Here is a 24,144-nt window from a genome sequence, read left to right as displayed (position 1 = left end):
ATGCCTGATATCCCTTACATTTCCTTTCCCTGAGCAGGGGAAAGAGGGGTGGGGCAGGGACTGAATCTCTCACATGTAGTTTTTGCCCACTTCTGGGACTCTACCCCAAAATAAGGTGGATTAGAATGTGCAGTGTGACCTGTGAACGTGGTTGGTTTGGGAAGGGTACAGTCCACTTTTTTCAGATTAGTGTGCTGCTGATGAACCAAAACCAGCTTAAGGGAAAAGCTGATAGTGATTCTCAATGCATTTCCATGAAGATGCCCCCTCCCCCTGTCACATACCAAATGGCTGATTTATGGTCTGATCCAATGGGATGGTTATGTCCCTATGGCAGTCTTCCTATAGGGTTAGGGTTACATGGGGACAGTGGGCAAAAGATATCCACGGCCAGGAGTGCCTACTATCAGCTTCGGCTGATACGCCAGCTGCACCCCTTCCTAGAGTTGGAAGACCTAAAGGCAGTCGTGCACACGCTGGAAACTTTGAGGTTCAACTTCTGCAATGCGCTCTACAAAGGGCTACCTCTGTGCCTGGTCGGGAAACTTCAACTAGTTCAAAACATGGCAGCCAGGCTGGTCACCGGTACACCTAGGGGGGACCACATTACACCAGTTTTAAAATCTCTTCACTGGTTCCGGGTGTTGGTTCTCACCTTTAAAGCCCTACATGGTTTGGGTCCAGGCTACCTGTGGGATCGCCTTCTCCCATACAATCCACCCTGCACACTCAGGTCCTCTGGGAAGAATTTACTCCAGCCAACAAAAACAAGGCTGACAACTATTACGCAGAGGACCTTCTCTTCTGCTGCTCCCAGACTGTGGAACGGCCTGCCGGAGGAGACTCGTGAACTTGACAGTCTATTAGCATTCAAGAAAGTATTCAAGACTGATCTCTTCCGGCAGGCCTATCCAGTAGAATTTTAGGATGTTTTTAGCATGTTTTTAGGATGTTTTATGGTGTTTTTATTGTACCCCGCCTCGATCCAGAGGGAGAGGCGGGAAACAAATAAAATTATTATTATTATTATTATTATTATTATTATTATTATTATTATTATTTTAACATTGTATATTATGTGTTAATTCAGTTTTATGTATTTTATATTTACTGTTGTTCCCCGCCCCGATCAAAATGGAGAAGCGAGGAAGAAATAATTTTATTATTATTATTATTATTATTATTATTATTATTATTATTATTTTAACATTGTATAGTATGTGTTAATTCAGTTTTATGTATTTTATATTTACTGTTGTTCCCCGCCCCGATCAAAATGGAGAAGCGGGGAAGAAATAAATTTATTATTATTATTATTATTATTATTATTATTATTATTATTATTTTAACATTGTATATTATGTGTTAATTCATTTTTATGTATTTTATATTTACTGTTCTTCCCCGCCCCGATCAAAATGGAGAAGCGGGGAAGAAATAATTTTATTATTATTATTATTATTATTATTATTATTATTATTTTAACATTGTATAGTATGTGTTAATTCAGTTTTATGTATTTTATATTTACTGTTGTTCCCCGCCCCGATCAAAATGGAGAAGCGGGGAAGAAATAAAATTTTTATTATTATTATTATTATTATTATTATTATTATTATTATTTTAACATTGTATATTATGTGTTAATTCAGTTTTATGTATTTTATATTTACTGTTCTTCCCCGCCCCGATCAAAATGGAGAAGCGGGGAAGAAATAAATTTATTATTATTATTATTATTATTATTATTATTATTATTTAACATTGTATATTATGTGTTAATTCAGTTTTACGTATTTTATATTTACTGTTCTTCCCTGCCCCGATCAAAATGGAGAAGCGGGGAAGAAATATTTATTATTATTATTATTATTATTATTATTATTATTATTATGTGTAAAAACACAACCACATCTCTTTTAAGCCACATTCAGTTGTGTTTTAGAATCCCGCTTTGCACGTGAATGGATGTACAAACGACGGGCGTGAGCCACCTCACGTGTCAAAGCGAACCGTTTTCAGGCTGGCCAGCTTTTCGGCGGAACTTACTGTCAGAGCAGTCATCGCCGACGTAGCCTTCTTCACAGACGCATCGGCCGTTGACACAGCGACCGAGATCATTGCAGGCGTTGGGGCAGGACCGCTTGCTGCAGTCGGGCCCCTGGTACCCCTCGTCGCACACGCACACCCCGTCAACGCATCGCCCTCGGTTGCTGCAGTCTTTGGGGCACTGCCGTTGGCTGCAGTCCACCCCAGTGAAGCCCTCGTTACAGACGCACTGCCCGTTCACGCAACGGCCTCGGTCGCTGCACTTGTTCACGCAGGCCAGTTCCCGGCAGTCGACGCCCACAAAGCCTTCATTGCACACGCACACCCCATCAACGCATCGGCCGCGGTTGTGGCAGTCGCTGGGGCACGTCCGCTCAGTGCAGTCTTCTCCCATGTAGCCCTCGTCGCACACGCACTGGCCGTCGACGCAGCGGCCGTGACCGTTACAGTCGTTGGGACACCGCAGTTCGCCACAGTCCACCCCGCTGAAGGCCTCGTCGCACACGCACTGGCCGTCCACGCAGCGTCCCCGGTTGTGACAATCGTTGGGACATCGCAGTTCGCCACAGTCCTCACCCACGAAGCCCTCGTCGCACACACACTGCCCGTTGACGCAGCGTCCCCGGTTGTGGCAGTCGTTGGGACATTTCAAGTCCCCGCAGTCCACGCCCATGTATCCCTCGTCGCATTCGCATTGCCCGTTGGTGCAACGGCCACGGTTGTTGCAGTCACTGGGGCACCGCAGCTCACGGCAGTCGTCCCCCATGAACCTTTCGTCACACACGCACTGGCCGTCGACACAGAGGCCCTGGTTGTGGCAGTCGTTGGGGCACCTCACTTCTCCACAGTCCAGGCCCAAGAAACCTTCGCTGCAGACACACTGGCCGTTGACGCAACGGCCACGGTTGTTGCAGCCTTTGGGGCACCTCCGGTCCCCGCAGTCGTCCCCTGTGAACCCTTCGTAACACACGCACACCCCGTTGACACAGAGGCCATTGTTGTGGCAATGGCTGGGACAGGCCACGTCTCCACAGTCTTCCCCGGTGAAGCCGCTTTCGCAGTAGCAGGTCCCGTTGACGCAGCGGCCTCGGTCATAACAGTCGTTGGGGCAGATCAGCTCGCTACAATCTTCGCCCGTGTAGCCCTCGTCACACACACACTCCTCTTCCACGCAGCGGCCCCGGCTATTGCAGTTGTTGAGGCACAGGGGCTGGCTGCAGTCCGCCCCACCGAAGCCGTCCTTGCAGACGCACTGTCCGTTCACACACTTCCCGTGCTGGCTGCAAGGGACCAGGCAGACCTCCAGGCTGCAGTCCTCCCCGGCATACCCGTCGAAGCACACACACCGTCCGTCGACACATTTCCCTTGGTCGTTGCAGTCTCCCGGACACGTCAGCTGCCCGCAGTCGTCTCCGGTGTAACCTTCGTGGCAAACGCACTTGCCGTGGACACACCGGCCCCGGCCGTTGCAATTCCAGGGGCACTCAGCTTCAGAGCAGTTGGGTCCTTTCCAGCCAGCTTCGCAGATGCAGCCACAGATATCGTTGCTGTAGTTTCCCCGCCCGCTGCAGTACGGCGTGGCGTCAGTGCGACCTACACCAGCGAAACAAGGACACATGTTATCCCCAGATCGCAACAAAGATAATAAAACAGAGGATATTAGGTAGCAGGGGACATTCTATTGTGATTCCTGGGGAACTCTCTCCCTGGGCTTGTCTGTAAAGCTTGTTTACCCTGATGTAGCTGCACATATTCTCATTTTAAGATGCACGAGTCAACCGTCCGTTTGCAGTAACATCGTGTTTTAGACGCGATCATGCGCATATGCGCGTCGACAATTTACCGTGACTTTTCAATCATGTCCGAGTTTGCTCCACGTTATGGTTGTGTGTCGTTGGGGGAAGTTAAACCACATTTTGACAGGTGGGTGGAGCTTTGAGGGTAGGAGAATGTGATTGGCCAATTTCTTGCTTTCCCATCTAAACAAATGCTATTTTGGGCTGCATTAATAGAGGTATAGCTTCCAAATCGCACAAGGTACTGGTTCCACTTTATTCGGCCCTGGTTAGGCCTCATCTAGAGTATTGTGTCCAGTTCTAAGCACCACGCTACAAGGAGGATGCAGACAAGCTGGAGGGGGTTCAGAGGAGGGGAACGAGGATGATCAATGGTCAGGAAACAAAGCCCTATGAAGAGAGACTGAAAGAACTGGGCATGTTTAGCCTGGAGAGGAGAAGATTGAGGGGAGACATGAGAGCACTCTTCAAATACTTAAAAGGCTGTCACACAGAGGAGGGCCAGGATCTCTTCTTGATCATCCCAGGGTGCAGGACACGGAATAATGGGCTCAAGTTACAGGAAGCCAGATTCCAGCTGGACATCAGGAAAAACATCCTCACTGTTGGAGCAATATGACAATGGAACCAATTACCTACGAAGGTCATGGGCTCTCCCACACTAGGGGCCTTCAAGAGGCAGCTGGACAACCATCTGTCATGGATGCTTTAGGGTGGATTCCTGCACTGAGCTGGGGCCTTATAGGTCCCTTCTAACTCTACTATTCTATGATTCTATGATAGCAAGTATTTATAAGACACTTTTGAGTTGCGAAACCTTAAATCCTGGTACATGGCATTAATTACCATTAGCAGGCCTGATGCCTCAGGAAAGACAACACCAGACTTTTCCGCCATGCCCTGCCGTGTCCAGCCACACCATTTGAGGCGAGGCTTAGAAAAATACCAGTCCTATTGTTATTATTTACGGGGTGACTGCAAATGCAATTTGTTATTGATTTTGTTTTCAGACGTTGAATGTTTTATGCATTTTGCGTGCTGAATGCGTTGGGAGGCTCTTTGACAAATATTTGGAAATATGGGATATGAATTATTAAAGAGGCTATATAGATGAAAATACATCCTGTACCCATTATCATCAATGGCCTTTGTCTACTGCATCTTGTCTTGTTCCCCTGTTTGCTGAACTAAGATACACTGAAAGCCCTCTAGTCAATGCTATACCCTATAGTAGAACCATCATTTCTCAGAAGATATTATTTTGAGGGGGACGAATGCTGGGATTTTTATTTTTCAGAGACAGAGGGGGCCATTTGGCAGAATTTTCTCCCAATATTCTCCACCATTTTGTGTACTGGCTGCCACCATCCCGTCCTGCCATACTACCACAATGCCCCATTAGAATGCTAGATCTTGGTCACTGTGGAAGATACACAAAATGGTCACCATCTTGGCCAAAATGGTGGTCAAGATGCCACCACAGTTGTTGCTGCTGATATTTGTAGGCAAAAACAATGCAATGAAGACATCTTTATTCTCCCAGTACTTTAGAATTTTACCATCCTGGTCTATACTCTGCTGTTTTAAACGTGCATTTTAAATCTCTGCATTGCTACTCACTTTTATTCTGGCTATACTTTGATATTGTGGGTTTAAACTGTGGTTTTAGGTTCCCAAGTTTTATATTTGGCGCTGTACCTTAGGATTTTAAGTTTTGCGAACTGCCTGGAGGGTTTTGGCTATCGGACGATGTAGAAATGAATAAAAATAAAAATGAAATCCCTTAGGAAAAAGCGATGCTGCAGTCACGGTTAACCCTGAGCTCCACCCTTGAGAAGTCGTTGGAGAACTTATAGTCCACCTGGAGAAATTCAGCTTTAGATAGATGCCAAGCAATGCCTGGCTGTAGGCATCTAGCTAATGGTCTTGCTGATATTGCACACATAGTTTTAAAGCACTTTATTTATCATCTGGGAATCTTTCCATATGTCAGTTACATCCTCACCATTTGCCACTTACGTTTCTCTTGGTTTAAATGGGAACAGGACTGCGAGAATGTTCCCTAGCATGGATCTGAATGTTTCGCAGGGCTGCACCTATCATTAGGCAGAGTGGGGTGCCATGAAAGGGCAGAAATGTGGGGAGGGGTCCTGTTCAGTATACTCCATTCCATTCCCTCTCCCTCCTGGTTTTCTGCTGTTTTCATCCACTCACAACAGTGAGGCATGGAATGTAAACTGTGCATCCTCACAGGGTTAAGAACATAGGAAGAGTCACTTGGCTGGTGCGATCACACAGGCCAAGTAGAAGGCAGTGGCTGAGGGACATGGGCAGCCAGCGTTTCCCCTGGTAAATTGGGGGCCAGCCCTGGTTGCCCCGGAGATCCTCCATTTTACCGGAGGTCTCCGGGGTTTTCTGGGTCATCTGGTCACCTTAACCCACTCTGGATCAGACCAAGGGTCCATTTAACCCAGCATTCTATTCACACAGCACCCTCTAACCCATGTTCCCCAGCAACTGGTGTATATAGGCTTACTACCTCTGATATTGGAGGTAGCTGATAGCCATCAGGACAAGTGCCTTCTGCTCCAGGAATTTATCCAACCCCCTTTTAACGCCCTCCACACTGGTAGCCATCACCACATTTTGTGGTAGTGAATTCCATAGTTTAATTCTGCACTGTATGAAGAAGTCCTTCCTTTCATCTGCCCTGAATCTCCCACCAATCCACTTCATGGGATGACACTGGGTTCTAGTATTTAGAGAGAGAGAGAGAGAGAGAGAGAGAGAGAGAGAGAGAGAGAGAGAGAGAGAGAGAAATTCACATTCTCTTTAACATACATAATTTTATATACCTCTATCATGTCTTGATAGAGGGAGGGGGTAGAGGGAGGGAGGAGACCTCCTGAGGTTTCCCCCCCCTAAAGTTGTTGTTGTTATATTATTATTATTATTATTATTATTATTATTATTATTATTATTATTATTATTTCAGTCCTTAGGGTTCAAGATATGTCCTTTTGGGGCCTGGAGTGGTGCCATTTCAGCTTCATGAGAACCGAGATTAGTTTTAGTATATACAGTGACGTAATGAGGAGAAATGGTTAAGCATCCCATGAACCTCAGAAAACAAAACAAAACTGTTTTGGCCCTGAGATTCCTCTGCAAACACACCATTCAATTCTTGCTCGAGACATTTTGCCAACTCAAGCTGTGCACCAAAAGACAACCCAACCTCTCTCTATCACTTCCATTGTCTCTCAACCGTACCTTCCACTGTTTGTCCACTGGGACAGCACCCAGCTCCACTTGCACACTGGTCTCTTAGAGAGGACACCAGTCCTTCTAGTTCCTCAAGCCGGCTTAATAGGTCCTTGATGTCAGGGGCTGCCGCACAGCCGCAGGCCCGCCGTGGGATGTTGATCCTATGCGTGAAGACAATCTGGTTTTCCTCGTTCAACGTGTGCTCCTGGTAGTGTTTGCTTGGCTCGATCTGAGATTTGAGTTCTGAGTCACCACTTTCTGGGTCCAGGTCCACAGAGCAAAGAGAGCCCTCAGGGACCTTAATGTTGTAGACGTGGTTAAAAACCACAGGCTGGCTGTCCTCTGGCAAAGTGACGTTGAGCCCGGCCTCTCTCTTCTGCCGAATAATCCTCTTGATGAGTCCACCGTGAACGTGTTGATGGAGCAAAGAGACGGCCACCAAGGCCAGCGCCCATGTAGGGAGGCCCATGTTTGAGGCGGAGATCTTTCGGGACGCTCTAATTGCTTGAAGGATTCACAATTCAAGGGGAAATGAAACGAGCCCACTCATCCAACAATACTCTTCAGTTCTCCTCCCTCCTGATTGTCCTGAAACGAGTTAAAATTACATGGAGTACGTTACTTCTCAGTGAAACCAATTATCATGACAGCGTAGTGACCTCCAGGAAGAGGTCAGTGGTGAATTAGGAAGCTATCAGTTTGCAGCTGAATAAGACCGTCAGGATCATAATGAAGTAGAAGGGCAGAGACCTTAATTAGGCTGAGCCAAAGCCATTTAGAATTGGTGGTGGGTGGTAATATGAAGGGTGTGGTAATATGACAGTGGGTATGAACTCTGCTACATCCTAGGGGTTAGTTCACAGGGACTTGGGCTAAGTTTGTAAAGGAGTATGGCTTTCTGAACCGGTGGATTTGGAATACCAAGCTCCTTCAGTTCCCGATACCCCATCTCAAATACGGACCCACTGCACTCCTATGAAATGTTGCCACTTTGGTCTATGGCATTGCTGGTTTTAAAAAACGTTTCCTATACCAGGTCTGGGCAGAGATATCCTGGAGAGCTGCTGACAGATGGGGTTGGATGGATCTTTTGATGGATCTTTACATGGGGTGGGATTCTAACTCAATTGCCCTGCCCCCCGGCTAGTGCAATGTGGCCTCAAGCACAAAAGAAGAACTAGAAATATGTGAAAAGAGCCAAGAATTCCAGTACACAACCTCACCCAGAGACGAACATGCACCCATGTCTCATACCATCAAGGAATTACACATCTGTAAAATGGGCACTGTCATGCTGGACACCAGGAAAAGCTTCCTGACTGTTAGAGCAGTACGACAATGGAACCAGTTCCCTAGGGAGGTGGTGGGCTCTCCCAGACTAGAGGCTTTAAAGAGGCAGCTGGACAACCATCAGTCAGGGATGCTTTAAGGTGGATTCCTGCATTGATCAGGGGGTTGAACTCGATGGCCTTGTAGTCCCTTTCCAACTCTACTATTCTATGATTCTATGCCCCCACTGGAGAAATCTTATTATTATTATTATTATTTATTTATATAGCACCATCAATGTACATGGTGCTGTACAGATTACACAGTAAATAGCAAGACCCTGCCACATAGGCTTACAATCTAATAAAGTTGTAGTAAACAATAAGGAGGGAAAGAGAATGCAAACAGGCACAGGGAAGTGTAAACAGGCACTGGGTAGGGTGAAGCTAAACAGTATAGAGTCAGAACAAACTCAATATTTAAAAGCTATAGGGAACAGAAAAGTTTTTAGCTGAGTTTTAAAAGCTGTGATTGAGTTTGTTCAGAGGAGGAGCTAGAGCTCCCAAAGATAAATTATTATTATTAATAATAATTTATTTCTTACCGATTGGATCGAGGCAGAGAACAACAGCAAGCATAAAATACACAAAATACTGATTAAATACATAGCATACACTGTTAAAAACATCCTAAAAGCATATTAAAAGTATCCTAATCAAGGAGCAGCCCATGCCAGAATACCAGGGTGAGCCTGGGTCCTCAAGGGAGACAGCAGCAAGTCCATCCCCCCACAAGAGTAGGGGACCACTGCCTCTGAGGTAGTCCTAGGTAGGTAGACTTCTAATCCTGAGTCCTAGGTAGGTAAGGGTTGCTAGACCGACACCTTTATTTCAGCTCCTTGTAGCTTGCAACACAGCTTTCCTGACCATTTTTCCTCTTTGGACTCATGTCCTCTCATGCTGTTGACTCCTGATAAGATAGGGTGACTATATTTGGGAAACCAAAAAAGAGGACACCTAGTGTGTGTGTGGGGGGAAGCCGCTTTCTGAGTCCTGCAGAAAGTACGTTATTCCCCCTCCACCTTAAAGAACCCGATTGGAGTGGAGGAGGGGAAAGGATTTCATTCTGCACCACCACCATCCACTCCAATTGGGGCCTTTTCTATAATGTCCACGAATGACCCACTTTCCCCTTTAAGACCTCAATTGGAGCTCGGGGTGGGGGAATGATGTGCCCCAAGAAAGCATGTCATTCCCTCCTGCCATGCTAATTGCAGCCTTAAAGGGGAAGGTGTGTCATTCCAGGACATTATTGAAAATTATAGAAAATCCCCCCTGACACCATGGAAAGAACAAAAACCAGGACAAATCCGGGGAAATCCTGACAGTTGGTCACCCTAGGGAGGAGGGATGCTTACCTGCATTCGTCGCGGGCTTCAATTGAGGCCCTGGTTGAAGGCGGAAGTGAAGGCTGAGGCCTCTTCCGGCTTCAACCGGGGCCTCAATTGAAGCCCGTGACGGATGCAGGTAAGGGGGCGGGGGTGGGGTGGCTTATATTGTGCCGCCGCCGGATCAGGCCACAAAGCGGATTGGGGGGGTCCATGCACACCCCTACTTTAAATGTTGTGATGAAGAGGGAATTTCACCAGGTGCTGCAGGCATACAAATGACACCTGCTGAAATTCCCTTTTCTATACAACTGCTAAAGATACAGGAGCCCTGTCCTCCTTTCCATATGGTCACCCTAGTTAATCCTCTCCACCCAGTGTATGCTGTTCCTGATCCAAATTAAGGCTGTGCACAGTTATACTAAAGTAAAAAAAAGCATCAGGCAATTAATATAACATGTATTTTTTTCCTAAGAGAATCCATTTCAAAAGCTGTTTACCCAAATCCAAGGAAGATTATTATTATTATTATTATTATTATTATTATTATTATTATTAATAATAATAATAATTTATTTCTTACCCACCTCTCCATTTTGATCGAGGCAGGGAACAACAGTAAATATAAAATACATAAAACTGACTTAAAACATAATATACATTGTTAAAACTTCCTAAAAACGTCCTAAAATTCCACTGCATAGGCCTGTATGTTGTCAAAGATAACCCAGACTTTTATGATTATTCACAGATTCCACCTTGCTTGTACTCCCAAAAGATGCTTCATGTTGCTATTAATTAATTTGATAAATAATAATAATACCCTATGTCTTCGATTCTAAGATGCACTTTTCCCCCATATAAACATCTCTAAAAACAGGGTGCGTCTTAGAATCGCAGGTGTGTCCTAGGTTTTTTTCCCCTTCTGTTGGTGGTACTGAAATTAGTGTGCGTCTTACAATCAATGGCGTCTTAATCGAAGAAATACGGTAATAGATTTATGAAACATGGTTAGTCTAGAGATGCAGGCTGCATAAGATAGAAAAGCTTTTTGGACCTTGATGGCAAATAAGGCAGTGGGTTGACACTCTTCTGCATATAGCAAAGGTTTAAAATAATTTTGAAGACTTCTTTGCAGGTTAGTGTTCACTTGTGCACTCTTGGGCCAGGGTAGACAAAGTGATCCCTCAAGATGCTTTGGACTACAACTCCCATACACTCCTAATCAGCAGGGCCAATGATCAGGGATTATGGGAATTTCAATTCAAAATGTTTAAGCAGGACACTGGGTTACTTGCCTCTGCTGTAGTGTGTAGTCTGGTGTGCATACAGTCAGACAAAAGGCATATTGCTGGAGTTATTTGGGATTCTTATTTTGGATTCTTTGCTTGGGATTCTTTATTTTCTTTCTTTCTTATTTTGGATTTTTTATTTTCTTTCTTTCTCTCTCCCCCTGCAGTTCCAGCTGTTCCTGCAACTGATTCTATCAGTGTCAGACAACGGCGAATGTTCAAATTTATTGTGAGGGAAATCAGTACCAAATGCTCAGGCATAGAAGGCACTCCTGACATCTGGCAAATGATCATTTCTGCCCATCTGGTTCTTCAGGTGTGTTTGAAGTTCCTTCAGATACCAAGAAAGCATGAGAGAGACTTGCAGTAGAAGTCACACTGAGTTCAATAAGATTTTCCACAGGGATAGACAACCTGGTGCCATCCAGATGTTTGGGATGACATCTTTCATCAGCCCCAACCAGCATGGCCAATGATAAGGGTGATCCAATTATGGGATGGCACCAGGTTCTTTACACCTGTTTTACCTTATAGCAGGTATGCACAACTTTTTTGGCTCCGGAGGACTGCATCTGATGTTGGTTCAGGGGCCGCCCACACAGACATATACAAGCACATATACACAAAACCATACACACACCCCAGTGATTCTCATACAAATGGCTCCTTCCTTGTTGCTAACAACACCGAGGAAAGAGACATCTGTATGGAGCTCGGCAGGATTGGGAAAGATGGGGGAGGAAATTCAGCAGGAGTGGGTCACGGCACCCTTGGGGGGGGATGTGCATTTCAGGCCTTGGGGAGCTGCAAGCCAACTAGGGCCAAAGGCTGGGGAGGGGAGCTGCCATATTGCATACACTTACTCTGTTTACCATAGTGCAGAGTTAAGCTATGGAATTTACTATCTATGGCAATGTCCATCAACTTGGATGGCTTACAAAGGGATCAGAAAAATTCCTGGAGGAGAAGTCTCTCAATGGCTGCCACATCCAGGTTCAGAGGCAGTAAGCCCAGTTGCACTAGTTGCTAGGAAGCATCACCAGGAGAGGGTTGTATTCTTCATTCCTGCTTGCTGTCTTCCTGAAGGCACCTGGCGGGTCACTGTGAGAACCAATGTGCCGGATTAGCTGTACCTCTGACATGATCCAGTAGAGCCTTTCACAGGTTATGTTACTGTAAAAACCACTTTTCTCCAACGTTGGGACAGCCTTTATCAGGTGTTCCAACAAGCTGCCTGAACTAAAGAGAGGTTGTCTCCAGGTAGCTGACAGAAATCGTGGTGTTAACAGAAACTTATGCGCAAAGCCATCTCCAAAAGTGACGCCTTCCCAGTAAGATTGGTTTAATGCCGAGAGCTCAAGAAGGTGTGGAGATCGTCCTCATTAAAGTCAAGGCATCAAGGTACAGACCAGCGGTTGTCAACCTGGCGCCCGCCAGATATTTTGGACTACAACTCCCATTGGCCCCAGCCAACATGTCCAATGGACATGGGTTATGGGAATTGTAGTCCAAAACATTTGGAGGTTTCTAGTTTGCCATCCCTTAAATTAGTCTATGACTTTGCATTTCAATAATAATAATAATAATAATAATAATAATAATAATAATAATAATAATTCTCTCCATTTTGATTGAGGCAGGGAACAACAATAAATGATAAAATACATAATATTCAATTTAAACATAATATACATTGTTAAAAACATCCAAAAAACATTTTAAAAATGTTTTAAAATGTGTCTAGAGATAAGATGGTTTAGCTAAAAGAGAAAACTTACGGAGATCTTCGCCATTTATCTTAATGCTTTTATTTCTGTAATCGAAATATCATCTAAAACTATTTCTAGACCTCCTTTAAAGAATCATCCAAAACTATTTCTAGGCCGCCTTTAAATCTAGCTTTATAAATTTAACAATCTGTAAAACAACTCTGTTTGTATGGATTAAGGATTACTCACTTCCTCCACCCATAGACAACCCACATCAAAGGGTTCTGAGTTCAAGTGCTGGAGTTAATGTCCCACAGTACATGGTAAAAATTCACCGAATTTCAACTGTAGAACAAATCCAACATTTTGCACTTCATCCTATCCTTCTGGTATGTGTCTGTAACAGTTCAATGCATCATATAGACCACACAGGGAGACGGGTGATCATCTGCTATTGATGTTTGTTTCTGAAGGGCCCCTCTAAATGTTTCCTGTTGCATAGCAACCATTAAAATAGGATTGAGAAATGGCAGAGAAGGAATCAAAGCAAAGACATCTCTCCTGTTATTAGCATTACAAAATGGTTGGATAGTAACTGTCGTAGCTGCATGACCTGCTTGAATCCTGTAGTGCTAGTCACAACTCGATGCACAGCCCAAAGCAGACTCGGTTATTAATGAAAGAGAATGCATTTAGTGCATGGATGAATCCGTTATTGGGCCTGTTCAGACAACACACTAAGCCATGGTTAGACCACCAACCCTTTTGCAGCAAGTGGTTAGTGTAGGGTGACCATATGGAAAAGAGGACAGGGCTCCTGTATCTTTAATAGATGCATAGAAAAGGGAATTTCAGCTGGTGTCATTTGTATATAAGGAGAACCTGGTGAAATTCCATCTTCATCACAACAGTTAAAGCTGCAGGAGCTATACTAGAGAGATCAGATTTAAAAGAGATGCCCAGCTTTAACCTTTGTGATGAAGAGGGAATTTCACCAGGTTCTCCATATATACAAATGACACCTGCAGAAATTCCCTTTTCAATACAACTGTTAAAGATACAGGAGCCCTGTCCTCCTTTTCACATGGTCACCCTAATAGAATCATAGAATAGTAGAGTTAGAAGGGGCCTATAAGGCCATCGAGTCCAACCACCTGCTCAATGCAGGAATCCACCCTAAAGCATCCCTGACAGATGGTTGTCCAGCTGCCTCTTGAATGCTTCTAGTTTAGTGTGTCATCTGAAAAGGGTCAATGTCGGTTTCTCATTTTTCCAGTCTTAAATTCCATTTGCCCTGAACTTTACTAAACTTAAATTTAGTTTTAAAAGTCTGCATGAAAATACGTTTGCCTTTTTTTGTACATATTTCCCCAAATGCATGCATTTTGTATATGGTTTTGCCTAACATATTCCTTTTTTGCATGCAATTTCCTCACTCCTATGCATTCTTGAACATTATTTTCACAAAGATGTGCATTTTTGTGTGCACATTTCCATAATATACAAAACTTTGTTAGCTTTTTTTAAAAAAAAGAAAAACGGAGCGCTCCATTGCACAATTCAGAAAAGTGTGAATTTTGAAGGATATGTGACTTTTGGTTCACAAGTGTGGAATGACGTGAGTGCACATTGAGTTGCAAACTGAATGAATTTCGCCCTTATCCCCATGAAATCAACCTATAATCAGAAGCCCATGAAACAACTAGAGGAGCTTCATCCCACGTACCTGTTTCCCTTGAATTTCCCCTACAGTGCTAAGCTTTCGATGTTGTTGCTACTAAATCACACCCTGGGCAGCAGCGCTCCTAAGATCCTTTGCATACCAGGAAATGGGTTTAAGGGGGGAAATATAAAAAAAAATCATAAAAAATCAACTGATGACCCCATCCGAATCAAATTTGGTATGCTTAAAGCTCTCCGTAATATCTATTGCTGTGCCAATTTTGATGTCTTTATCTTTAAAGCTTACACAGATGTAAGCATTTGTTTAATTTTTCTTTAAACATATCAAATCCTGCTCCTGTGCCCCCCAGTGGCCGCTCAGAAAACAACAAATGATTCGCTCCAAAACTAGTAGCAAAATAGGGCGGGTCTTTTCCCTTTATAGCAATTAAAGCAGGATGCATGGGAGAACTTCACAGTCAAAATAGATTATAAACTGGAAAACTTCAGAGTACTTCACAATAAAAGCGGATTATAAGCTGGAAAATTTCAGAGTCCTTTGCATGCGATTTGCAGTGATTTCACAGTATAACGCTGGTGTGATAAAGCCCAAGCTTATTCTAACATCTGCCATTTTCTCTCTGCCTATATATTTCAAAAACTGCCAGACAATTTTGGTGTGGGAACTTGGAGAAGCCGGTGAGGTCAGCTCACTCGTGCGTGCTGTGATGAGATGCAAGGGACCTCATTAGAGCAGATTAATAGAAACTAACAGTGGCGACCAGAGAGGATTTTCACAAGGAACAGCTTGAAATGGCTCAACCGGCTCAAAGAAAATCTGCTAGCAGAGCAAATTTCTGCCAAAAGTCTCTGGGCCCAGGGCCATCTTCTGGCACTTAGTGGGGTGGGTGGGTAGAGACACACAGAGAACCTTGAAAAGTTTTTTTAAAAAAGCAGAAAGAGAGAAATTGAGAGGATTGTGGTTTCTAACACAGCAGGAGCGTGAAGCTTTTTGATGCTTGTATATTTTGCTGCCATGGCTTTTTCTGAACTAGCGAATGATACCGTGCTTTCTTGAGCAACACTGGATGGAGAACGACGTTCCCTCAAAGCTCAGAGGGAAGCACTTTTGCTAACTCTCTTCTCTTGGACACATGTGGCGTGTGCATTCCCACATCTGGCTGGTGAGGGAGATATCACATGCATCTATTTTAGGTATCACCATCTCCACCTTGGCAGCTTTGTATTATTATTATTATTATTATTATTATTATTATTATTATTATTATCATCATCATCATCATCATCATCATCCCGCCTTTTGCCCAATGCTGGGCCTCAAGGCGGCCTTACAAAGTTTAAAATACACATGGGGTGGGGGGGAGGGAAACAAAACCATAAACAATTAAAAAAATACACAACAAAATTATAATACATTAACATAGATGGAGGGCTGGATTATTCTCCAAAGGCCTGCTTGAACAAAAAAGTTTTAGCCTGCTTCCGAAAGCCCATCAAGGAGGGAGCCAGCCTAGCTTCCCCGGGAAGAGAGTTCCAGAGCACCGGAGCAGCCACCGAGAAGGCCCTCTCCCATGTTCCCACCAAGCGTGCCTGTGAAGAAGGTGGGACTGAAAGAAGGGCTTCTCCAGAAGATCTCAAAGCACGGGCAGGCTCATAAGGGAGAATACGGTCTTTCAGATAACCTGGACCCGAGCCATATAGGGCTTTATAGGTCATAACCAGCACTTTGAATTGTGCCCGGAAACAGACTGGAAGCTAGTGGAGCTGTTTTAACAGGGGAGTTGTGTGCTCCCTGTAACCAGCTCCGGTCAACAATCTGGCTGCAGCTCTTTGAACCAGCTGGAGTGAAGTGTATGCAGTGCAGTAACCCACCCATTCACCCCCACCCTCTAGTTAATGGTATGGGATTATCCAATTGCCCATTCAGGGGCTAGATAGGGATTTAGGAATGGTTTCTGCTATTTCAAGAGCTGGCTTTTTTATTTTTGGCCTGTTCCATAATGTTGAGTATTTTCTGCTTTAGCTGGTTGGCTATTTGGTGCTTGCTGATACGTTGTTTTCATTTCCAGTCACAACTGGATGGTAATGCAGGCGCTTGAATAGAGAGCTCTTAACCTAGAGAAGAAGGGTCACTCCTGCAAGCAACCTTTCATTGCCTGTCAACTTGAGAGGATGTGGGAAGGGGTAACTCTGTGGGGGCTTTAGCTCACTGGGGTGAGATGGAGCACACAGGAACTCAGGAACCCCCCCACCCCAGCTCACTTTTTAGAAGAAGCTGGAGCGTGTTCAGAGGAGGGCAACCAGAATGATCAGGGGTCTGGAAACAAAGCCCTATGAGGACAGACTGAAACAACTGGACATGTTTAGCCTGGAGAAGAGAAGATTGAGGGGAAACATGAGAGCACTCTTCAAAGACATCAAAGGTTGTCACACAGAGGAGGACCAGGATCTCTTCTCGATCCTCCCAGAGTGCAGGACACGGAATAACAGGCTCAAGTTACAGGAAGCCAGATTCCGGCTGGACATCAGGAAAAATCTCCTGTTAGAGCAGTACGACAATGGAACCAATTCCCTAGGGAGGTGGTGGGCTCTCCCACACTAGAGGCCTTCAAGAGGCAGCTGGACAACCATCTGTCATGGATGCTTTAGGGTAGATTCCTGGATTAAGCAGGGGTTGGACTCGATGGCCTTTTAGGCCCCTTCCAACTCTACTATTCCATGATTCTATGAAGAGCAGGCATTGAAAGCATGGATCAGCAAGTTGGCTGATACAGTGCCTTGAACCAACATGGCGTGGCCCAAGTTGAGAAGACAGTGTTCTGATTTCATCTGTATGCTGCCCTGAGATCCCAGTGATATGGGGTGGGATACAAATGATTTAATACAATCAATCAATCAATCAATCAATCAATCAATCAATCAGAGGCTTCTTCATTTATCTCCTCTAGTGATAAGGTGCCCCCACCAAAGTAATGTCCATTTCGTTGAATTCATGACTCTTTTATCCAAATACTGTTTCATGCCTTCACAACTGTGTTTTGTGGAACAAAGAGAACCTTACCCCTTACCCCAAATGGTTAGGGATTTAAGAAGCTGTGTGATTCTGTTTCTCTCTGGTTCACTCTGAAAGAATTTCCAGTTCTTCTGAATTCTGTATTGAAGTGGGAGAATTCTTAAAAATTATGTGCAAGCATGCCCGATTCTTAAAATGTATGTGCAAGCATGCCCATTTCCCATTTCTTCCATATATTACTCTCTCTCCCTGTTATTACCAATGTGTATGTGAGCTTGAATATATAAATGATACAGAGAGAGAGAGAGAGAGAGAGAGAGAGAGGGAGGGAAAGAGAGAGAGACAGAAAGAGAGAGACAGAAAGAGAGAGAAAGAGAGACGGAAAGAGAGAGAGGGAGACAGAAAGAGAGAGAGACAGACACAGAGAGAGAGAGAGAGAAAGAGACAGACAGATAGAAAGAGAGACAGACAGAAAGAGAGAGAGAGAGAAAGAGAGAGAGAGAGACAGAAAGAGAGAGAGGGAGACAGAAAGAGAGAGAGGGAGACAGAAAGAGAGGGAGACAGACACAGAGAGAGACAGACAGAAAGAGACAGACAGAAAGAGAGACAGACAGAAAGAGAGAGAGAGACAGAAAGAGAGAGAGGGAGACAGAAAGAGAGAGAGACAGACACACAGAGAGAGACAGACAGAAAGAGCGAGTGAGACAGAAAGAGACAGACAGACAGAAAGAGAGACAGACAGAAAGAGAGACAGACAGAAAGAGAGAGAGAGAGAGACAGAAAGAGAGAGAGGGAGACAGAAAGAGAGAGAGAGGGAGACAGAAAGAGAGAGAGACAGACACACAGAGAGAGAGACAGAAAGAGAGAGACAGAAAGAGAGACAGACAGAAAGAGAGAGAGAGACAGAAAGAGAGAGAGACAGACACACAGAGAGAGACAGACAGAAAGAGTGAGTGAGACAGAAAGAGACAGACAGAAAGAGAGACAGACAGAAAGAGAGAGAGAGAGAAAGAGAGAGAGAGACAGAAAGAGAGTGAGAGAGACACAGAGACAGAAACAGAGAAACAGAAAGAGACAGAGAGAGAGAGAGAGAGAGAGAGAGAGAGAGAGAGAGAGAGAGAGAGAGAGAGAGAGAGAGAGAGAGAGAGAGAGAAGCCAATTTTGATGTGATTTTATGTATGATGGTATGACCATTTGGGGAAAAATGTTTGACAGTCATGCACTTGTGCTTTTCCAGTTCAAGAGGAAAGGTTGTCAGCAATGAATGTTTTAGAACCAATTCCCAATTCATTATTTGTATTTAGTTACGCATGTCTGAATACAGAATACTTAGGCTCCTTGTCAGATATGAAGGGCTCTCTTGTGTATTTTGGGTTATTCCTTAACAATACACAGGAACAGTGATCCGGAAAGGATTGGGCCCTCACTTCATGCCTGTGAAATGGACAAGCCTCACAAACGAGAGACGCATGCAAACAGAAACATGAAGTGTGCGAGCGGATAATTAAATGGATATTTGGTCTGCTTTTCTTCAAACCTATGCATAACTCTCCCTCTTTATTTTATGAACGGTATATTCCATGAAAAAAAAAAGATGACTTTCCTATGTATGTAATGTTTCCTTGTTTTTCTTTTTCACAACTTATTTTTTGTTCAGTTTTGTTAAATTCACAATAAAGGGAGGGGAAAGGGGGGAACGTGAACTGTACATTCATGTTTCTACTCAGGTATGTGTATCCACGATCCCAAATTAAGTGCAAATCATTTTTAGTTTAGCCTTTCCCCTCTCTGTTACTGTGATTTTAGAATGTAAGCCATATGGCAGGGTGTTTTGAATTTTGTTTCATTTTGTTCTGTAGAGCACCATGAAAATTGATGTCGCTATATATTATTATTATTATTATTATTATTATTATTATTATTATTAATAATAATAATAATAATAATAATAGGCTTGTTTTATTCTTGCTGATCACTTTCTAAACTTCTATGATAACAGTTCACTCAACGCAGCAGAGCAATATCCTGTTCTTAGCTGGGGAACATGGGCGGGAGGGTGCTGTTGCACCATGTCCTGCTTGTTCATCCCTGGCCGATGGCTGGTTGCCCAATGTGTGAACTGGACTGGATGGGCCCTCGGTCTGATCCAGCATGGAACTTCCTATGTTCTTAGCTACAAGAAGCTCCTACTGTTGGCGTTGCCAGTCTGCACGCCAGAGACTGTATCTTTGTGATGTATAAGCAGTGGAAGAAGTCCCTCTCCCATTCTACCACTCATCCTGCTTTACTCATTTCCAGAAACAATTGCTCCTTCTCCTCAGGCAGAACTGAAGTCCTTCTTGCTTCAGCAGACAGGCATGAAAGATCAGAGGGGAAGGAATGGGGGCCAGTGGCAACCTCTCCTACCCATGTGCCTTGGTAAAGCCAAAGGTGGAGGATCATTATCTGGCAACCCTGTCTAGTCTACACACCACCACCACCATCATTTGGATTTAGTATCATCCTTGGGCTCTCCCATTACAAAGGGGGAGGGGGAATTGTGCGTGGGGCAGGACCCTTTGCCAAGGTTGTCTGAGGATGCATGTAAATGAATCCCTTTGTTTATATGAGCTAATGATGAGCAGGCGGGGATAGGATTTCAAAAGGCATTCACCACATGAAGCTATCACAAAGGGGGAAAATGACTGCCTCTAAATAAATAGGAGGAGGGAAAGGAATTTGATTTGGAATGATAACAGCATGAGAAAACAGTTTGGATATTGTCGCGATACAGAGTGGAGAATTCATAGAATCATAAAATAGTAGAGTTGGAAGGGGCCTATAAGGCCATCGAGTCCAACCCCTTGCTCAATGCAGGAATCCACCCTAAAGCATCCCTGACAGATGGTTGTCCAGCTGCCTCTTGAAGGCCTCTAATGTGGGAGAGCCCACAACCTCCCTAGGTAACAGGTTCCACTGTCGTACTGCTCTAACAGTCAGGACGTTTTTCCTGATGTCCAGCCGGAATCTGGCTTCCTTTAACTTGAGCCCATTATTCCGTGTCCTGCACTCTGGGAGGATCGAGAAGAGATCCTGCCCCTCCTCTGTATGATAACCTCTTAAGTATTTGAAGAGTGCTATCATGTCTTTGAAGAGTGCTATCATATGAGATCCATTTCTACATAACTCTAGCCTGTCCCTGAGCTACAGGCATGGATTTTTTTTTCTACTGACCTCGGGCATCGGTCCAGCTAGCCCAATACTTTCTACCACCAGGAACAATACTTTCCCCATTTCCAGCTAGAAGCTCTTTCCAAACCTTTGCAGATTAATTTTAACTGGAGACGTTGGGGATTGAATGTGGGACCTTCAGCACGTAAGTCATGAGCTCCACACAGCCGATCTATGGCTGCTCCATTTTATTATGCTGAACATGGCATGGCACTGCATGGTAGAAAGTTGGCATCCCATCTTGCTAGGAAAAGTTGGAGTTTTATTTCGTACACATGCCCCCTACCCCAACCTGACTGAACAGCTAGAGAGTGACAACCAGGGGGAAAATTAAACTCAACACATCTTCCATCTCCTAGTAATGGGGCATCTCCAGCTGAGATGTCTCATTGATTTGGTGCTAATTATACACAATTAACAGGACTTACATGAGATTAAACACTGAGACATGACCATAGAGTGACTAATTCTGAATTATGGACGCCAGTCGCCTATTCAGACAGAGCTAAATTGATGGTCTCATTTCCAGGAGTGAGTTATTAGGAGAGGCTAGATTCTTGTATTTAGAAAGACATGGCTTTTTCCAAAATCTGGCTGGCTAAATATAACCATTACATAATGCACTCCTTGGTGCTACTTAGACTCAAAGCAACTGTGTTTACAGAGCATTCAAAGTTTATCTGACATAACCCAGAGCAGTCAAGAGATTCACGGCCATAGCGGATGGTCTTCAGCTGTGAAAGGCTCCACTGCTTGGGCAGGTAGCCAAGATGGTGTGACGTCAACCAAAAAGAAAAAGGGAAAAAGCTCAAAGCACAGTTTATCATCCCTAAGGTTCTGGGTGGGAGTTCATTGCATCCAGTTCTACTGCTGTGCACCAACTTCTGTAGTAGATGGTTATAGAGGGATATTTCAGTCTTCCCAAAATGTGGGCTCTCCCACACTAGACTAGAGGCCTTCAAGAGGCAGCTGGACAACCATCTATCAGGGATGCTTTATGGTGGATTCCTGCACTGAGCAGGGGGTTGGACTTGATGGTCTTATAGGCCCCTTCCAACTCTACTATTCTATGATTCTATGACTCTATCTGGTGAGAGTGTTAGGCTTTTCTTCTTAGCAAACATTATGAAAGGGAGATGGAGCCAAATGGAATTCAGGGGTGTGGTTAGGTAATGTTGGACATTTTCCTCCCTCTCTCTTAATATAAGAACCCAAGAGGGTCATCCATGAAGCTGATTGGTGGGAAGTTCAGGACAGATCAGAGGAAGGAGTTCTTCACACAGCACAGAGTTAAACTATGGAATTCACTACCACAAGAAGTAGTGATGGCCACCCGTTTGGATGGCTTTCAAAGGGGGTTGGAGAAATTCCTGGGCTACTAGCTCTGATGGTTATGTGCTACCTCCCAGTATCCAAGGCAGTAAGCTTTGTGAACCAGTTGCTGGGGAACATGGGCGGGAGGGTGCTGTTGCACCATGTCCTGCTTGTGGATCCCTGGCTGACAGCTGGTGGCCACTGTTTGAACAGAGTACTGGACTAGATGGACCCTTGGTCTGATCCAGCAGGGTTCTTATGGACTCTGAATTTTAGGGTCTTATGGAGTAGGGGTCTCTTTAGATGGGAATGGTATTACAGTGTGTGTGTGTGTGTGTGTGTGTGTGTTCTTTAGATGGCAATGCACATTATTTCGTTTATTTTGAAATGTGATAAACCCACCCAGGTACGTTTGGGGCCTCTTCAGCTCATTCCCCAAGTCCTGGCTTGAGTGCACTACTGATTCTGCCTGCATCCATTCTCATGAGAGTTTGATCACCCCAAAAAGAGCTTGGGATGGACTCAAAGTGGTGATCCCCTCTTTGAGCAAGGGAGGGATTCCCATTTTAAGGGTCCTCCAACCAAACCTTGTGACCATCATAGGCCATAGCTAGACCTAAGTTTTATCCCTGGATCGTCCAGGGGTCAAACCTGTTCATCTAGGTGACACACAGGGGATCCAGTGCTCAGGCAGGGGCGAATCCTGGTTGATCCCAGGATAAACCTTAGGTCTAGCTGTGGCCTATGATTCTTCAGAGGTTCTGCCAGAGGAAGTGAGGTGAATAACCACTAGGGAGTCTGCATTCACGATTCAGCTAGACAGCCATCTGTCAGGGATGCTTTAGGGTGGATTCCTGCCTTGAGCAGGGGGTTGGACTCAATGGCCTTAGAGTCCCCCTTCCAACTCTACTATTCTATGATTCTACGGCCATAGCTAGACCTAAGGTTTATCCCTGGATCGTCCAGGGGTCAACCCTGTTCATCTAAGTGACACACAGGGGATCCAGTGCTCAGGCAGGGGCAAACCCTGGATGACCCCAGGATAAACCTTAGGTCTAGCTGAGGCCATAGTCATAGCCAGGTCTCATTTTAGGACGCAAAGCAGCAGACGACAAATCCAAGCCGGTGGATCAGCAGAATGCTTTCATTTTTGTGTGCGGAAAAACCGCGGCAGGTTGCAAAGCAAGTCAGCCCAAGAGAGTTACTTAAACAATTTACAAGACATTAAAAAAAAGAGATAAAGATAAAGCGGGAAGCAGGAAGAGCGATACTGTTCATCCGCCACTGGCGAGTTTTTCCTTCATCAGCAAAGCGATCGCTGTCATTTTATTCCAGTTTCCAGGGCCTGCCCACAAAGAGCCTCGGGCAGATACAGTTTAGACAAAAGCCATAGATTGAAAACAGCAGGTCAGCTCAGCATGATGAACAGCAACACTCAGAGTGAAAGTGGAAAAGGCGAAGTCTGTTCTAAAAATGGAAAATGGACTGTGGAAATAGGCCACTCGAAGTGACTCCCTGGAAAGCGAGGGAACAATTCCCCCTCCCCACTTTTGCTGGCTTCTCTCTCTCTCTCTCTCTCTCTCTCTCTCTCTCTCTCTCTCTCTCTCTCGTTTCTGTCTGATCCTCTGCAGACACATTGGCTACTAATCCTGATTGTTATGTGCTACCTCCCAGTATCCGAGGCAGTAAGCCTTGTGAACCAGTTGCTGGGGAACATGGGCGGGAGGGTGCTATTGCACTCATGCCCTGCTTGTGGATTCCTGGCCGACAGCTGGTTGGCCCCTGTGTGAACAGAATGCTGCACTAGATGGACCCTCGGTCTGATCCAGCAGGGCTCTTCGATGTCCTTACGAGTTGCTGGGGTTGAACCTGAGACTTTTGGAGGGCAAAGCATCCCATAGTTAAGAACACACACACACACTTTCACTCAGGGCCTTGCTAGACTATGCCGGATAAGCTGGCAGGGTGGCTGGGCGATGGTGTGCTAACTTTAGCGCGCGTCTCCCCGCCTCCTAGACGCACGACGCGCAGGGACTCTGAAAAAAAGTCCCTTTTTTTTTAGTGTTAAAGGGGCCACGTGCGCCCCAAAGACTCCGGACAAGGTAAGTGGTGTTTTTTTAAAATTAAGCCCCCCACCCGCTCTTGATCCCTCCCCATG

The 24,144-nt window shown here is 44.8% G+C and overlaps 1 protein-coding gene across 5 annotated transcripts in view; it reads right to left on the bottom strand.

The window, feature by feature from the left end:
* The window catches only part of TNC (tenascin C), a 107,258-nt gene that overhangs the window by 62,583 nt on the left and 20,531 nt on the right, over positions 1 to 24,144 (bottom strand). For 4 of the 5 annotated variants that reach the window (XM_063144764.1, XM_063144760.1, XM_063144762.1 and 1 more), the window contains exons 2-3: positions 7,116 to 7,697; positions 2,050 to 3,642 (exon numbers count right to left, since the gene is read on the bottom strand). In XM_063144764.1, the coding sequence (XP_063000834.1) occupies positions 2,050 to 3,642; positions 7,116 to 7,578 (2,056 nt within the window). In that variant the 5' untranslated portion in view covers positions 7,579 to 7,697. The remainder of the gene's footprint in view (positions 1 to 2,049; positions 3,643 to 7,115; positions 7,698 to 24,144) is intronic. The other variant, XM_063144761.1, reaches the window with a different exon arrangement.

This window comes from Elgaria multicarinata, chromosome 19, assembly GCF_023053635.1.
Source record: "Elgaria multicarinata webbii isolate HBS135686 ecotype San Diego chromosome 19, rElgMul1.1.pri, whole genome shotgun sequence".
Classification (NCBI taxonomy): Eukaryota; Metazoa; Chordata; class Lepidosauria; order Squamata; family Anguidae; genus Elgaria; species Elgaria multicarinata.
This window is presented reverse-complemented; position numbering and strand designations above follow the sequence as displayed.